At 42.5% G+C, this 18,253-nt stretch overlaps 1 protein-coding gene across 1 annotated transcript in view; it reads right to left on the bottom strand.

Moving 5' to 3' along the window:
* LOC311127542 (protein Shroom3-like) overlaps positions 1 to 13,662 on the bottom strand; it is a gene marked incomplete at its 5' end in the record, with an annotated part of 155,929 nt that extends 142,267 nt beyond the window's left edge. The window contains one exon of the mRNA XM_084159361.1: positions 13,519 to 13,662. Within this exon, the coding sequence (XP_084015487.1) occupies positions 13,519 to 13,662 (144 nt within the window). The remainder of the gene's footprint in view (positions 1 to 13,518) is intronic.
* Positions 13,663 to 18,253: the final 4,591 nt, after the last annotated feature.

The following is an 18,253-nucleotide window of genomic DNA, read 5'->3' as shown; positions in this document are numbered from 1 at the left end:
CTACTGTACCAGCCGTATCCGTTCTACTGTAGCCGTATCTGTTCTACTGTAGCCGTATCTGTTCTACTGTAGCCGTATCCGTTCTACTGTAGCCGTATCTGTTCTACTGTAGCCGTCTCTGTTCTACTGTACCAGCCGTATCCGTTCTACTGTAGCCGTATCTGTTCTACTGTAGCCGTATCTGTTCTACTGTAGCCGTATCTGTTCTACTGTAGCCGTATCCGTTCTACTGTAGCCGTATCTGTTCTACTGTAGCCGTCTCTGTTCTACTGTAGCCGTCTCTGTTCTACTGTAGCCGTCTCTGTTCTACTGTAGCCGTATCTGTTCTACTGTAGCCGTCTCTGTTCTACTGTAGCCGTATCCGTTCTACTGTAGCCGTATCCGTTCTACTGTAGCCGTATCTGTTCTACTGTAGCCGTATCCGTTCTACTGTAGCCGTATCTGTTCTACTGTAGCCGTATCCGTTCTACTGTAGCCGTATCTGTTCTACTGTAGCCGTATCTGTTCTACTGTACCAGCCGTATCCGTTCTACTGTAGCCGTCTCTGTTCTACTGTAGCCGTATCTGTTCTACTGTAGCCGTATCTGTTCTACTGTACCAGCCGTATCTGTTCTACTGTAGCCGTATCTGTTCTACTGTAGCCGTATCCGTTCTACTGTAGCCGTATCTGTTCTACTGTAGCCGTCTCTGTTCTACTGTACCAGCCGTATCCGTTCTACTGTAGCCGTATCTGTTCTACTGTAGCCGTATCTGTTCTACTGTAGCCGTATCTGTTCTACTGTAGCCGTATCCGTTCTACTGTAGCCGTATCTGTTCTACTGTAGCCGTCTCTGTTCTACTGTAGCCGTCTCTGTTCTACTGTAGCCGTCTCTGTTCTACTGTAGCCGTATCTGTTCTACTGTAGCCGTCTCTGTTCTACTGTAGCCGTATCCGTTCTACTGTAGCCGTATCCGTTCTACTGTAGCCGTATCTGTTCTACTGTAGCCGTATCCGTTCTACTGTAGCCGTATCTGTTCTACTGTAGCCGTATCCGTTCTACTGTAGCCGTATCTGTTCTACTGTAGCCGTATCTGTTCTACTGTACCAGCCGTATCCGTTCTACTGTAGCCGTCTCTGTTCTACTGTAGCCGTATCTGTTCTACTGTAGCCGTATCTGTTCTACTGTACCAGCCGTATCCGTTCTACTGTAGCCGTATCCGTTCTACTGTAGCCGTATCCGTTCTACTGTAGCCGTATCTGTTCTACTGTAGCCGTATCTGTTCTACTGTAGCCGTATCTGTTCTACTGTAGCCGTCTCTGTTCTACTGTAGCCGTATCTGTTCTACTGTAGCCGTATCTGTTCTACTGTAGCCGTCTCTGTTCTACTGTAGCCGTATCCGTTCTACTGTAGCCGTATCCGTTCTACTGTAGCCGTATCCGTTCTACTGTAGCCGTATCTGTTCTACTGTAGCCGTATCTGTTCTACTGTAGCCGTATCTGTTCTACTGTAGCCGTATCTGTTCTACTGTAGCCGTCTCTGTTCTACTGTAGCCGTATCCGTTCTACTGTAGCCGTCTCTGTTCTACTGTAGCCGTATCCGTTCTACTGTAGCCGTCTCTGTTCTACTGTAGCCGTATCTGTTCTACTGTAGCCGTCTCTGTTCTACTGTACCAGCCGTATCTGTTCTACTGTAGCCGTATCTGTTCTACTGTAGCCGTATCTGTTCTACTGTAGCCGTATCTGTTCTACTGTACCAGCCGTATCTGTTCTACTGTAGCCGTATCTGTTCTACTGTAGCCGTATCTGTTCTACTGTAGCCGTATCTGTTCTACTGTAGCCGTATCTGTTCTACTGTAGCCGTATCTGTTCTACTGTAGCCGTCTCTGTTCTACTGTAGCCGTCTCTCTCGGCAGATTTAAAAGAAACATGATTTAGTATTTTATTAGGATCCCCAATTAGCTCTTCCTGGGGTCCAAACAGGGAAAAAAACACAACAAATAGAATACATAGAATACACTACATTACACACTACACTACACTACATAATACAAAATACACTACACACTACACTACATAATACAATACATAACACTACATAATATAAAATACACTACATAATACACTACATAATATAAAATACACTACATAATACACTACATAATACAAAATACACTACATAACACTACAAAATACATAATACACTACATAATACATAATACACTACAAAATACATAATACACTACATAATACACTACATAATACACTACAAAATACAATACACCACATAATACCCTGCATAATACAATCCAATGCAAAATACAATACAAAATATATAAACAATTTGGTGTGTCTCTTCACAGTCCCCGTCATGCAGTATGGTGTTATTTTATCTGTTTTCTTTATCTGATTTTATTGTCAGCTGGGGTGGCAAAGAGTTTCATGTAGCCATGGCTCTATTTAACAGTGTGCGTTTCCCAGCCTCTGTTCTGGACCTGGGGACTGTGAAGAGACCTCTGGTGGCATGTCTTGTGTGGTACCGATGAGTGTCCGAACTGTGTGCCAACTGCTTGAACAGACAGTTCGGTACCTTCAACACATCAACACCTCGCACAAGGACCAATAGTGATACAGTCAATCTCTCCTCAACTTTGAGCCAGGAGAGATTGACATGCATGTCATTGACATTCGCCCTCCGTGTACATCTAAGTGCAATACGTGCTGCTCTGTTCTGGACCAAATTGACCTATGTCCTTCTTTGCTGCACCCGACCACACAACTGGGTCCAGGTGTGACAAAACTAGAGCCTGTAGGACCTGTCTGGTTGAGATGTCAAGAAAGCCTTAACATGGACAGACATCTTCCCATTTTAGCAACCATTGAGTGTTACGAGAATTTCTATCTCTAATTCAACCTAAGCTTGAATCATTACCAGAGGTTGTAAGGCTCTGGTTTTAATCATCAATGATTCAAGGTCCACAACCCACAAGGATTATCTGTATCTTTATTCATGGAGAGCTCTGGCCCCCAAAACACATACCCTCCTGTTTTATACCTCGACACCCCAAAGTCACCCTGCTCCGCCCACCTCTAGGAGGCCCCCTGTAACCCGTTTCCTCAGTCCCCTTCACCCTGGAATGTTTAGTCCCGCCCCCCTCTGTTAGTAGGTTGACAATACATTATAATTCTAACACAGTTCACACATTTATACTGTATTTGGGGTGAAATCCTTTAGTCATTATTCTTAAAATACAAATTAATCTAACATTGAGTCTATATGTTTTGATCATGACAGCTTGCTATCTATAATATAATATGCCATTTAGCAGATGCTTTTATCCAAAGCGACTTACAGTCATGTGTGCATACATTTTTACGTATCTAGAGTTACACCCAGCAGTTTAGTCTCCTCAACTTGCTCAATCACCACATTATTCAATAATAGATCTAGATGAGGTTTAAGGTTGAGCAAGTGATTTGCCCCCAAAAACGATGCTTTTAGTTTGAGATATTTAGCACCAGCCTATTGCTAGTTACCCATTCTAAAACTGACTGGAGCTTTTCATTTTACTGTTGTAGCCGTCGTGTATCCTGTTGAGTCATCACACAGGCTATATTCAAGATCAGTGGAAGGTCATTAATAAAAGCAGAAAACAATAATGGCCCTAGCCAGCTGCCCTGCGGTACACCCCACTCAACTGACTTTGCATTAGGAGAGGCTTCCATTAAAGAAACCCTCTGTGTTCTATTAAATTGGTAACTCTCAATCCATGATAAAGGCAGAGGATGTAAATCCATAACACCTACGTTTTTTTCAGCAATAGGTTATGATCAATGAGCGCCCTTCCCTATAAGCATGCTGAAAGTCAGTTACCAATTAGTTTTCTGTAAAATAAAAATTGTTTTTTGGTCAACCACAATTTTTCCCCAAAGTTTGCTAAGCACCGGTAAGAGGTTGATTGGTCGGCTGTTTGAACCATTAAAAGGGTGCTTTGCTATTCTTGGCCAGCGGAATGACCTTTGCCTGCCTCCAGGCCTGAGAGCAAACACTATCTTTCATAAATGCTTCAAGTGCTGCGTCAGGTTGTTCCTCATTACATTATCAGACCAACAAATATGTTTCACATCTTCGACATAGGAATCATTGCAAAACCTCTTGTATGATCGCTTTTACCCAATTTTAGGTCCAGTCTTTGGAATTTTGGTTTTCCTAGATATGGCTACTATATTGTGATCACTACATCCAATGGGTGTGGATACTGCTTTAAAGCAAATTTCTGCAGCATTGGTAAAGATGTGATCAATACAATTAATTCCTGTGCTGTTTGTAAATACCCTGGTAGGTTAACTGATTGCAGGCATCGGTTACAGCTTGAAGCTTATTTTTTGAGTGGACAGCTTGATGAAAACCAGTCGATATTTATGTCACCCAGAAAATATACCTCTCTGTTGATAACGCTACATTATCGAGCATTTCACACATACAGTCCAAATACTGACTTTTAACACTCTGTGGTCTGCCTCACCTAAACGCCTATGAGAATATGCTTTAGGCGAGGCAGATGAACCAGTAGCCGTATTACTTCCACAGTATTTACCATGAGATCCTCTCTCAGCCTAACAGGAATATGATTCTGGAACTATAGAATGAGATCATCAAAACCTACTGTGTTGGTCATGGCATGCATTGTTGTGATAGCTCAGTTCACATACATTATCCACATTGGCCAGTAGCCCTATCAGGCTAGATTTGGGGCCATCCACCCCATCTCCGGTTCTATATCCACATTGCCAGTATCTGCCCAGTATTAGACATGGATCTCCAGCTGTTTAGGAAGCAGAACTGGCCAAGAAGAGACCCAGGCTACATCCCGAATAGCATCATATTCCCTACATAGTGCACTACTTTTGACATGGGCACCTGTTCAAAAGCAGTGCACTACGTAGGGAATAGGGTGCCATTTGGGACGCAGGCCCAAGGCATGTTCTCAGGGAATAAAGCCCTAATAAGGCTGGTGGAGAGAGAGAGAGGGTGGTATGCAGCAGCTTTCCCTCACTCAATCTGGCCTTTCAGATCTAATCCAATACACTACATAACGTCACACTTTAAATAAAACTTGATTTGATTTAGATTTAAAGTCATTTCAGTCTGAATTAATAAACCATTCAAAACCAACAACCCAATAACTAAGGGAAGCAGTTAAACTTGTATGTCAATGGGGTGAAGTAAATTTGTTGTAAGCTCAGCCTGAATGAATAAACCATTCAAAACCAACAACACAGGGAACTCAAAGGGCAGTAGGTACCAGGAAGTGTAATGTGATTATGCACTAAAACACATTAGAAAAACGCATCATCAAACACACACATTGTAGGCCTAAATCAGTGTTTTCTTCCTGAGAAGGAAGGGGGAAGATTATGTGGAAACCCCAAAGCAATTTGACAGAGCTGTCCGTCCAGAGAACGGTTTCCACTGCTCCAGAGTCCAACCACTCCAGCCGACACTTGGCATTGCGCATGGTGATCTTAGGCTTGTGTGCGGCTGCTCGGCCCCGGAAACCCATTTCATGACGCTCCCGACGAACAGTTCTTGTGCTGACGTTGCTTCCAGAGGCAGTTTGGAACTCTGTAGTGAGTGTTGCAACCGAGGACAGACGATTTTTAATGCGCTACTCGCTTCAGCACTCGGCGGTCCCGTTCTGTGAGCTTGTGTGGCCTACCACTTTGCGGCTGAGCCGTTGTTGCTCCTAGACTTTCCACTTCACAATAACAGCACTTACAGTTGACCCAGGGCAGCTCTAGCAGGGCAGAAATTTGACGAACTGACTTGTTGGAAAGGTGGCATCCTATGACGGTGCCACGTTGAAAGTCACTGAACTCTTCTGGAAGGCCATTCTACTGCCAATGTTTGTCTATGGATATTGCATGGTTGTGTGCTCGATTTTATACACCTGTCAGCAACGGGTGTGGCTGAAATAACCGAATCCACTAATTTGAAGGGGTGTCCACATACTTTAGTATATATAGTCTATTTAGTCTAGCCTATACTCCAAAATTAACTGTATTATTATACATACTGGAGGGACGGTTTACGCTCCAAAATGTCTATCCATGAGTCTGGGAGAGAACTTATAGCCCTAGTTGATGCAGTTGGTTCATTGATTGTGCAGGGCGATTTTGAATAGCCTAGTAATAGGGAATTGTTTATATCTTTATAATTCATTGCGTGACACATCTATTCAGCTATACAGAATCTCTCACCACCGTGCGTTTCCATCTCCTCCTCTCTCTCCTTTATTCCTTTCTCCAGCGCGCAGAGAGACGGGCTGTCAACAGTTTAGTGAAATATGTTTAGTTGTGAAAACATGTTACTATCAATGTTCACAAACAGATTTCATTTTTTTACATTTTTTGTCATTTAGCAGACGCTCTTATCCAGAGCGACTTACAGTTAAGTAAGTGCATACATTTTCATACTGGCCCCCCCGTGGGAATCGAACCCACAACCCTGGCGTTGCAAACGCCATGCTCTACCAACTGAGCTACACAGGGTTTTCCCAAATTAAGTACTGGGTAGCTGCAGGAACAGGGTTGGGGAGCCCATGGCATACATAGTACTGGGTAGCTGCAGGAACAGGGTTGGAGAGCCCATGGCATACAGAGTACTGGGTAGCTGGAGGAACAGGGTTGGGGAGCCCATGGCACACAGAGTACTGGGTAGCTGGAGGAACAGGGTTGGAGAGCCCATGGCATACAGAGTACTGGGTAGCTGGAGGAACAGGGTTGGGGAGCCCATGGCATACAGAGTACTGGGTAGCTGGAGGAACAGGGTTGGAGAGCCCATGGCATACAGAGTACTGGGTAGCTGCAGGAACAGGGTTGGAGAGCCCATGGCATACAGAGTACTGGGTAGCTGGAGGAACAGGGTTGGAGAGCCCATGGCATACAGAGTACTGGGTAGCTGGAGGAACAGGGTTGGAGAGCCCATGGCACACAGAGTACTGGGTAGCTGCAGGAACAGGGTTGGGGTGCCCATGGCATACAGAGTTGGGGTGGAATATCACCTGTCGGGTAGCGAGAGCGTGCTCCTCAAACAGTGGTTGATGCGTAGAGGGAAATAAGTGTTCCTATATTTATTTCTCAGCTGCTCATATTAAGCACATGCTCCGCTATAAAACCGAAGTAGCCTTCGAAACGGAGTGGCGGGAAAACGTGCAGCCTCCATTCGCTCTTCGAGTGCATACAGACAGCGGTGGGGAAAAAGTACCCAACTGTCTTACTTGAGTAAAATGAAAGATACCTTAATAGAAAATAACTCAAGTAACAGTCACCAAGTAAAATACTACTTGAGTAAAAGTCTAAAAGTATTTGGTTTTAAATTTACTTAAGTATCAAAAGTAAAAGTATAAATCATTTCTAATTCCTTATATTCAGCAAACCAGACGGCACCATTTTCTTTCTTTTTTTAAATGTATGGATAGCCAGGGGCACACTACAACACCATTTACAAAAGAAGCATGTGTGTTTAGTGAGTCTGTCAGATCAGAGACAGTAGGGACCAGGGATGTTCTCTTGGTAAATGCGTGAATTTTACCATTTTCCTGTCCTGCTAAGCATTCAAAATGTAATGAGTACTTTTGGGTGTCAGGGAAAATGTATGGAGTAAAAAGTACATTATTTTCTTTAGGAATGTAGTGAAGTAAAAGTAAAAGTTGTCAAAAATATAAATAGTAAAGTAAAGTACAGATACCCCAGAAACTACTAAAGTAGTACTGTAAAGTATTTTTACTTAAGTACTTTACACCAACGCATACCGATTACATGTCTTTTCCCCCTGCTGCTGTGATAATGGACCATTCCAAGTCTAAAATAAATTTTACATATTAGTGAAGACAAGATGAAATTGAGAATAGTCTAATGGTTGAAAATATGATCACTTGATGAGAGAACAGCGTGTGCAGCCTGAGGCGAGGAACCGAGCGCAAGCTTTTTTTGTGTGACTTTCTCAAATCATCAACAGCCTGTAGTCGCACCGCGCGGCCTGTAGTCGCACCGCGCGGCCTGTAGTCGCACCGCGCGGCCTGTAGTCGCACCGCGCGGCCTGTAGTCGCACCGCGCGGCCTGTAGTCGCACCGCGCGGCCTGTAGTCGCACCGCGCGGCCTGTAGTCGCACCGCGCGGCCTGTAGTCGCACCGCGCGGCCTGTAGTCGCACCGCGCGGCCTGTAGTCGCACCGCGCGGCCTGTAGTCGCCCCATGCAGCCCATATTTGTTTTGATTCTAAGGTTTGTATCATTCACAACTAAAGTTGCCAAATAACTCTAAATCTAGCGTATAGAACCTGTTTCAAATGATCACTTTTACGCTCAACATAGCCACTTATTCTGCACACTCTCTCCGGAATGGGAAAAATATTATTTATATTTTTTCTTACTATAAAATCATATAATATAAAATAAGGGCATGGGGACTTATAAGCATATCTTGTCAGCTAAATGAACAAGCCTACAGCCTATGGCATGGAGCATAGCCAGATAACATACAGTAGGCCAACTCATATTCTGTTCTCCTGAAATACATTTTCTTCATATCATAATGTTTCTTTAGACCTGACTAAAATAAATAATGGACTTATTGTGATGGTTATATTGTGTATATTAAATTGATTTATTCAACTTTTTTTTTTTTATGTAGATGTTCCAAAAGGTGCCCATCAGCGGCTTGTATGCAGCTTGTATCGGTGGAGGCCCGGAGATTGTCATTGTTAATTAACGGTCAATTACCGTGAGACCGGCAGACTTTTGCATGACAATAACAGGCTGACAAAAAAACATGACCACCACAGCCCTGCTCAGAACTATCGCTATCAAGAGTGTTGGGTCTGAAGATGAGCAAGTAGGGGTGATGAGGTGTGTGTGTGTGTGTGTGTGTGTGTGTGTGTGTGTGTGTGTGTCCGTCTGTGTACAGTATTCACAGACTTTCGGTTCCAGATCTGTGTATTGTTCTCAAGAGTGTAACAAAAATGTAAATGAAATATATGACGTAATGTAAAACTTTGTAAAAGGCCTTCAGCTAGTTGTTATTACTAACAGTAGTCTACACATGTACAGTGGCTTGCGAAAGTATTCACCCCGCATTTTTCCTATTTTGTTGCTTTACAACCTGGAATTAAAATGGATTTTTTGGGGGGTTTGTATAATTTGATTTACACAACATGCCTACCACTTTGAAGATGCAAAATATATTTTGTTGTGAAACAAACAAGAAATAAGACAAAAAAATTGAAAACTTGAGCGTGCAGGTTTCCCTCAAGAATTTCCCTGTATTTAGCGCCATCCATCATTCCTTCAATTCTGACCAGTTTCCCAGTCCCTGCCGATGAAAAACATCCCCACAGCATGATGCTGCCACCACCATGCTTCACTGTGGGGATGGTGTTCTCGGGGTGATGAGAGGTGTTGATTTTTGAGCCAGACATAGCATTTTCCTTGATGACCAAAAAGCTCAATTCTAGTCTCATCTGACCAGAGTACCTTCTTCCATATGTTTGAGGAGTCTCCCACATGCCTTTTGGCGAACACCAAACGTGTTTGCTTCTTTTTTTCTTTAAGCAATGGCTTTTTTCTGGCCACTCTTCCGTAAAGTCCAGCTCTGTGGAGTGTACGGCTTAAAGTGATCCTATGGACAGATACTCCAATCTCTGCTGTGGAGCTTTGCAGCTCCTTCAGGGTTATCTTTGGTCTCTTTGTCTGATTAATGCCCTCCTTGCCTGGTCCGTGGGTTTTGGTGGGCGGCCCTTTCTTGGCAGGTTTGTTGTGGTGCCATATTCTTTCCATTTTTTAATAATGGATTTAATGGTGCTCCGTGGGATGTTCAAAGTTTCAGATATTTTTTTATTACCCAACCCTGATCTGTACTTCTCCACAACTTTGTCCCTGACCTGTTTGGAGAGCTCCTTGGTCTTCATTGTGCCGCTTGCTTGGTGGTGCCCCTTGCTTAGAGGTGTTGCAGACTCTGGGGCCTTTCAGAACAGGTGTATATATACTGAGATCATGTATCACTTAGATTGTACACAGGTGGACTTTATTTAACTAATTATGTGACTTCTGAAGGTAATTGGTTGCACCAGATCTTATTTAGGGGCTTCATAGCAAAGGGGGTGAATACATATGCACGCACCACTTTTCAGTTATTTATTTTTTAGAATTCTTTGAAACAAGTTTTTTTTTTTTTCATTTCACTTCACCAATTTGGACTATTTTGTGTATGTCCATTACATGAAATCCAAATAAAAACCCATTTAAATTACAGGTTGTAATGCAACAAAATAGGAAAAAAACGCCAAGGGGGATGAATACTTTTGCAAGCCTGTAAAACCAGATTGAGTCAATCATGAGATCTCAGATTGCTGGTGCAGACAAATGCATGTCAGTTAAAGAGGTAACGGCTATCAGGGAACCAGGCATGGTGAACGGCCCCATTATTCACGCTCACATGCCACACCTCATCTCTCACATTTTACATTTTAGTCATTTAGCAGACGCTCTTATCCAGAGCGACTTACAGTTAGTGAGTGCATACATTTTCTCACGCCACACCTCTCATATCTCACACCACACCTCTCATATCTCACACCACACCTCATATCTCACGCCAGACCTCATATCTCACGCCAGACCTCATATCTCACGCCAGACCTCTTATATCTCACGCCAGACCTCTTATATCTCACGCCAGACCTCTTATATCTCACGCCAGACCTCTTATATCTCACGCCAGACCTCTTATATCTCACGCCAGACCTCTTATATCTCACGCCAGACCTCTTATATCTCACGCCAGACCTCTTATATCTCACGCCAGACCTCTTATATCTCACGCCAGACCTCTTATATCTCACGCCAGACCTCTTATATCTCACGCCAGACCTCATATCTCACACGCCAGACCTCATATATCTCACGCCAGACCTCATATATCTCACGCCAGACCTCATATATCTCACGCCAGACCTCATATATCTCACGCCAGACCTCATATATCTCACGCCAGACCTCATATATCTCACGCCACACCTCATATCTCACGCCACACCTCATATCTCACGCCACACCTCATATCTCACGCCAGACCTCATATCTCACGCCACACCTCATATCTCACGCCAGACCTCATATATCTCACGCCAGACCTCATATATCTCACGCCAGACCTCATATATCTCACGCCAGACCTCATATATCTCACGCCAGACCTCATATCTCACGCCAGACCTCATATCACACGCCACACCTCTTATATCTCACGCCAGTCAGCGCGTTAACTTTTCAACTGTGCTCCAAATGGTTTTCAAATCGGAGAGTCTGAGCCTGCAGTTGAACATCACGAGAGGAACCTCTATCATTGTCCTGTCTTGCCACAGCACTGTGACCCGCGGCACATTGAAGCATATGATTGGTCTAGTTATGTAAGGGATCGAGGGGATTGGATGCGCGTTTTAAAGAACCGCCCCTCAAGATTAGAGTGGAGCTGAATGGAGAGAGAACGTTCTCTGCTGAGTTTATAAAACTGTAAAAAGCGCAGCACGGTTTATGTACAATGTTGTCAACAAAAATAGGTTAATGTTACTCCCGTCCCTGTTGCAGAACGCAGCCTTTCTTGACGCCATGTACTAAAGTCGAAATAATCCACACTTAGTCCCATCGTTTGGTGATTGGCATTTAAGCAGTGACAACGATAAGGCACCAGACAGACAGTCTGTTTTAGCACGTTTGGTAGGGTGACCTGATTCGTTACTATGAAAATCATTTTGTCTAACAGATTGTGAACACAAAAGTGTAGGTTTGATTGTAGAGGGGGGACAATAAATAGTAAAATAATTTGGTTGGGGTGTAGGGGCAGATTTACGTAATCTTGTCTTCAGGATATTTTATCAATTTACTTTATTTAGTCTGATCAGTTGAACAATTCTCATTCTTAACAAAGCACTAAAATAAAATGGTAATTAGTGTGCTTGTCAGCAGCAACACTATTGTTATTCCCCACACGTATTGTATTATTCCAGTTATTTCCAGTGTCTGATAAGTCTCCTTGTGCCTTTGAAAATGAATTATGTGAGGCGGGCGATGTATTTTTGCAGCCATTCATGGACAGTTTTGAATAAGTCATACAAACAAGCATTGGATATGAAATGCTCCAGGCCATTTTAGTATTGTGCACATGCTAGGTAGAGATGGCAGAGGGGGACTCACACATAATAAACCCTTCATATATCGTGTCTATGCAGAGTAAGATGATGACTGGGATCTTCAACTAGTAGGTATAAACCACCTGAATATCGATATTCATTTTTGAAGGTTGGGTGATTGAGAAATGAATTGTTATAACAAGAACATTTTCAAACACCCAGCACTTAGGAAACATAGATCAGGGGTGGCCATTCCTCCTGGAGAGCAAGCAGGATTTTATTCCAGCCCTATTTTGAAAGAGATAGTTCACCAAAATTACAAAATGTTTGAGTCCTTACCTTGAAAGCACTCTATCGACAACGAGACTGCGATCTATGATTTGGTTACCCACTGCCATCAACCATTAATGTAAGTATTTCCTGTGCAGAGCATTCCCACTGACCTCACGGTTTCTCCCACTTGCCCGTCTCCCCATCTAATTTCATTACTGTCTGAATAAAGTGTCAAACCACTTATGTTTCAAAAAATATTAGCATACTTTAACATTTCACCCCCCCAAAAAAATCTCAAAGTAACAAAGTCATTGAATTGTTTGTGTTCATTTCATGTTCAAAGCATTCTGAATACACCTGATGTCCCCCCCCCCCCCCCCACCCTGGTCAGTCCTAATCCATGTCATTTAAAAAATACATAGAATTGCAGGAAATTAGCTTTAAAACAGTACAATGTTCCTGGGGGGGCGACGACCCCCAGACTCCCCTCCTAGGCAAAATCTCACTCCAAGCTTTCATCAAAAGTTGGCAGCCCTGCTGCTATCAACTGTAAACCTACTCTTGATGGGGCACATAGAAAAATACACATCAATATCTGACCACGGATGAGTTCTAGACACGAATTGTCTGTTGCAACATGTACTGCAGATCGAATACAATCTGAATCAAAATAGCTCAATCCTCTTCTATGGAATAGACACATTGTAACAGACACTGTAAACAGACACATTGTAACAGACACTGTAAACAGACACATTGTAACAGACACTGTAAACAGACACATTGTAACAGACACTGTAAACAGACACATTGTAACACTGTAATAGAGTCCCAGTCCTTCCTTTCACCTAGCCTGGGGTAGTAACAATGTTGCCCTTCGGAACTTTTCACTTCATCCCAATTATGACGCCTGTGTTTATAGCGATAGGCGTGACATTACAAAGTAACAAACTTGGGGAAGGGTGGCTAGAGGGGGGTCCACCTGACATGGTTTAGATCCCGGAAATATGGATATCTTCCATTTATATGTATAGAAGTAAACTCAGCTAGGGGTGCACCTGACATAGACATGCACCCTCCTTACCTTCGAGATGATCAACTCTTCTCCATGTTCCAGACCTCCTTTGAGCTGAAACCCCCAGGGCGCCCCACCCAGGAGTCGAGCCTCCAGAAACAGCGCCTTTCCTCGGTGTATGACTGTACTGTCGCTGGGGAGACTGCTATCCATAATCACTAGCACTGCCGAGGTAGCCTGGTCCTGGTGGGTCGGTCCTATTCAGTCCACCGGACCCACAGCAGAGGGGAAATGGTTGCGAAAATATGGAGAAAAAAAAAGTATTGTTCTATTTTCCTTTTCCTCTTAAAAAGTATTCTGCAGCGCATACCGAGAGGGGCATGTCCACTCCGAACAGATAGGCTAAATCATTTGCTAGCATTACCGAATCTTAGTCAGCGAATGAAACATGGTTTGCCTTCTCTCTCGCCGCAGTCTGTCGAAACAATTTCACTTCGTTCCAACAGTCAGCAACAAGTGGTGAAAATTAAACGCTCCACAAACATAACATTGAATGGATGGAACAAAGGAACAAATCATATTTACTTCAAATGGATTAGCAAAAATCCCGTGGATAGCTTCCCTTTTGATCGTTGGTCAGCCCTCTCCCTCTTCCGACTTGATTTTAGCATCACAATAGAATTTGCTCCAATCCACTGGGCTGGGAGAAAGGCGAGCGCTCTTCCCTCCCCGGCGAGCTGGTTGCAGCGGGATCAGGTCAATTTGCACCGTCAGAAAAAAAGTTTTGCGCACCAGACACTTGATTCACCTACTTTCTCTAAAAGTTCCACCTTGATTCCCGATAGATTTTAGAATACGGAGGTCTTCAACAGGATAACATTTGAATCAATCTTGTTCCCTTGATGCGGTTTAGCATCCCCAGTCCAGTTCCATAGATGCAAAGTTTTGATAATACCCTGCAGTTAGGAGAACGGCAATAAGGTTTCGCCTCCCCCTCTTCTCCACAAGTATTCTGCCAGCAGCACAAATAATGACGCCATGTTCGTATGGTAATGAACATACATTCAAAATAAAAGTCCGAATTTCTAAATATTGCTATGTGGATAACTCATTCATTTTACATTTACATTAGTCATTTAGCAGACGCTCTTATCCAGAGCGACTTACAGTTAGTGAGTGCATACATTTTTCATACTGGCCCCCCGTGGGAATGCGAACCCACAACCCCTGGCGTTGCAAACGCCATGCTCTACCAACTGAGCTACACGGGGCCTGTTCAATGATATTGAATTATAATCAATGGCCACTTTTAATGTGCGAACAAGCTAAAGTTGGGTGGGAAATACTCAGTAGGCTCTCTACTAACCTAATATGATTCGTTTTGGAGGGGGACTGTGTTATAGACATATGCATTTAGTCCTGCATGTTATATTAATTCCAAAACAAATTAATATACTGTTGTTGTGTTGAATATCAGTTGTCATTTTATTTTTTTGCTTTCCTTGTGAAATAAAATGTAAACAAAGACAACGTAAACAATGATGGACTGGCATAGCTGTTAATGACCTTTAACCTGGTGGTAATGGAGGCACCTTTACACATTGAAATCAGCCCAAGGCCAGCCTTGACATGTGCCAAGAAATGCATCAGGTTAATCGCTTGACCTGACAAATAAAAAAAATGTTGAGGTCGTATCCTAAATCATGTTGCTATAGGTTGATAGCACCCCAATTATGCATAGCCTTCCAACGATTTTCTTAAAGCCACTTTGGTCGCAGTCAATCCAAAGGTTGGCCTCTCGTACTTAGGTCTTGGACTGATTCATGGATCATAGCCCATCTCACCAAATGGTCATTTGTGAGAAAATACAAGTGATTATTACTTGGCCTTTGTCTTATTAGAAACTACAATGTTTAGCGTTCCACTTCCAAACATAAAAGGTGCGCTTGACATTATTTTCAAGCAAATGATTATAAAGGGAGAAGCACCAGGCACATGCAGTAAATATGCAGCAGCAGTCAGTAGACAACAATTTGGACCAGCACTCCAGATATTCTTGTACTTTATGTTTCTCGTGTAAGGTCAAAAGTCACCACTGTAATGTAAAACCCCCATCTCGCTTTATTGATCTTCCAGCAGTTGACCTACGGATTGAGCTCAGTAATTTGTCATTCAGGGGATAAACGCGAAAAAAAGACAATACTGGGCACATCTTATATTTAACTCTTTTAAGATTATCTCCACAGAGGTTATCTCCACAGAGGTTATCTCCACAGAGGTTATCTCCACAGAGGATATCTCTATAGAGGTTATCTCCACAGAGGTTATCTCCACAGAGGTTATCTCCACAGAGGTTATCTCCACAGAGGTTATCTCCACAGAGGTTATCTCCACAGAGGTTATCTCCACAGACGTTATCTCTATAGAATCTACAAACATTGAGGACACAGCAGCGGTTATATATTTTTATGAATAATGTGCCTTCCCAGAATCTCTGATATCGGTGACCAGACAGTCCTGTGAGTCAGTTTCAGATATTGATGTTATTCCAACATGTAACTATTTCCCCAATCATCTTCAAGGTATGGCCTTTCCCGTTTTGACGTTTCTGAAGAAAACATTCGCTTTCAAAGAATGCCACAAAATATCACTTAAAGCAAAACTGTAGGAGTCCAAATCAGCAAAGTCATTTCACAGTTGGATGCAGTGAAAACTGGACAGACTACACAACCATTGCTTCAGCAGAGGCTTCGAAACAGCGATATACGTGAAATTATAGAATATTTTGTGAAGGAAATGCTACCTGCACATTTCTTAGCCAATGATCTCCTCCACATTCACAGTTTATGCTCTCAATATTGCAGTCAGTGCTAGAAAGCCATGGATAGCCAGGGTAAAAAACGAACAGTTGAACCAAGTCATATTTCAGAAAGAAGCATCAAAGAATTCCTTTCACTGCTAAACAAGATTAGTAAAACATGTAATACTGCCAACAACTTTCAGCAGTCAAGCTTTAATGTCATCCATGCTCCAAAGACATTACTTGTGAAGGTAGACAGGCTAGCAGAGAGCTGTTTACCCAAGAGCTTAAATCTATCCTGCTGCACGTATAACATACACCTCTTAGAATGATCTAGTATTGTAGCATTTTCAGACAATTACCCATTTGTGAAATCATACACACTACGTGGCAAGCTCTGGTATCCAGTGCTTGACTCGGACTGCAATAGGTGCCGGTACTCATTTTGGGTGCCGGTTCTGTTTACATTTAGGTGCAGGAGCTCCTCAATACTTTTGAGCTAATATTCTATAAGAGGAAATATATATACAGTGTGTGCAAATGTAGCAAGTTATGGAGGTAAGGCAATAAATAGGCCATAGTGCAAAATAATTACAATTTAGTATTAACACTGGAATGATAGATGTGCAAGAGATGATGTGCAAATAGAGATACTGGGGTGCAAATGAGCAAAATAAATAACAATATGGGGATGAGGTAGTTGGGTGGGCTAATTACAGATGGGCTGTGTACAGGTACAGTGATCGGTAAGCTGCTCTGACAACTGATGCTTAAAGTTAGTGAGGGAGATAAGAGTCTCCAGCTTCAGAGATTTGTGCAGTTCGTTACAGTCATTGGCAGCAGAGAACTGGTAGGAATGGCGGCCAAAGGAGGTGCCTGTGAACTTAAAGCCACATTGGACAGTTATAACTGTAGATATGCAACATATACTGTAGTTAGTAGCAGTAATTGCATTACATCTTAAATTTATGTATTCCTTTAAGCCAGTATGAAAGAGAATTAAAGGACACACTACTTCCACTTCAGAAATACCTGGCATTACAGTATCTGGATTTGTGGCGGATGTGACACTAAACTATGAATTTTCTCATCTGTGCCCCCATTTTAGAAAACAGTCAGACGGTAGTAGTTGTGGTGTTTATGTGTGCTTGTTCTCTAAAGCAGTCTTATTAGAGGGCGATGTGAATCCGTTTTGTTACAATGGCACGCGAGAGTATGTTATATATCAGTTAGAGAGAAGATTACTACGTAATCCATTTTAAACTACAGAAAATGCCTTTGCTGACCTTGATTGATAATCACCACATCTCTATGTTATGTATTCTCTTTCAATCTTGTCCCTGTTACAGGTTTACTTGGCCTTTACAATACACTGCTAACCTTGATAGAAAAGCAACACACAGAGGCCTATAACTACAAGCCAATGTGTTCCATGTACAGTCTATTACAGTGTGTTGCATTGGGGGCTATGGAGTGGGAGGAGAATGAAGTGTTGTTGGATATGTACGACACAGTCCCCCTCCAAAACTAACCACATATAGGTTAGTAGAGACCCTACTGAGTATTTCCCACCCCAACTTTAGCTGAGACAGGTAGAAAAGTTCTCTCTACAAGCCAATAAATATCCCATATACTGTGTATTGCATTGCAGTGAATGGAGTGGGCGGAGTAAGGAGTCACCTGTATTAAACCTGTTGCCCAGCACAAGATACCCAACTAAGTTTTGCAGACTCTATTGAGTTATTCCAATAACATGTATTTGTATTTTATTAAAAGTGTGTTTCTTTAAATATAGCCTACACAATAAGGGTTCAACATACCAGTATTTGTGTAAATACCAGTATTGGTGAAAACTTTCAAAATAAATGCTGGTATAAATAATTCCAAATGTAAAAAAAAAAAAAAAAAATACGTCAAATTATCCATTTATTTTTTTCAAAGGGGGTTGCAATGCTGTGAAAAACATTTGTACTGCACTGGAGTGGTAAATTTTTTTCCGATATT

This window comes from Coregonus lavaretus (genome assembly GCF_964263955.1).
Source record: "Coregonus lavaretus genome assembly, chromosome: 4".
NCBI lineage: Eukaryota > Metazoa > Chordata > Actinopteri > Salmoniformes > Salmonidae > Coregonus > Coregonus lavaretus.
This window is presented reverse-complemented; position numbering and strand designations above follow the sequence as displayed.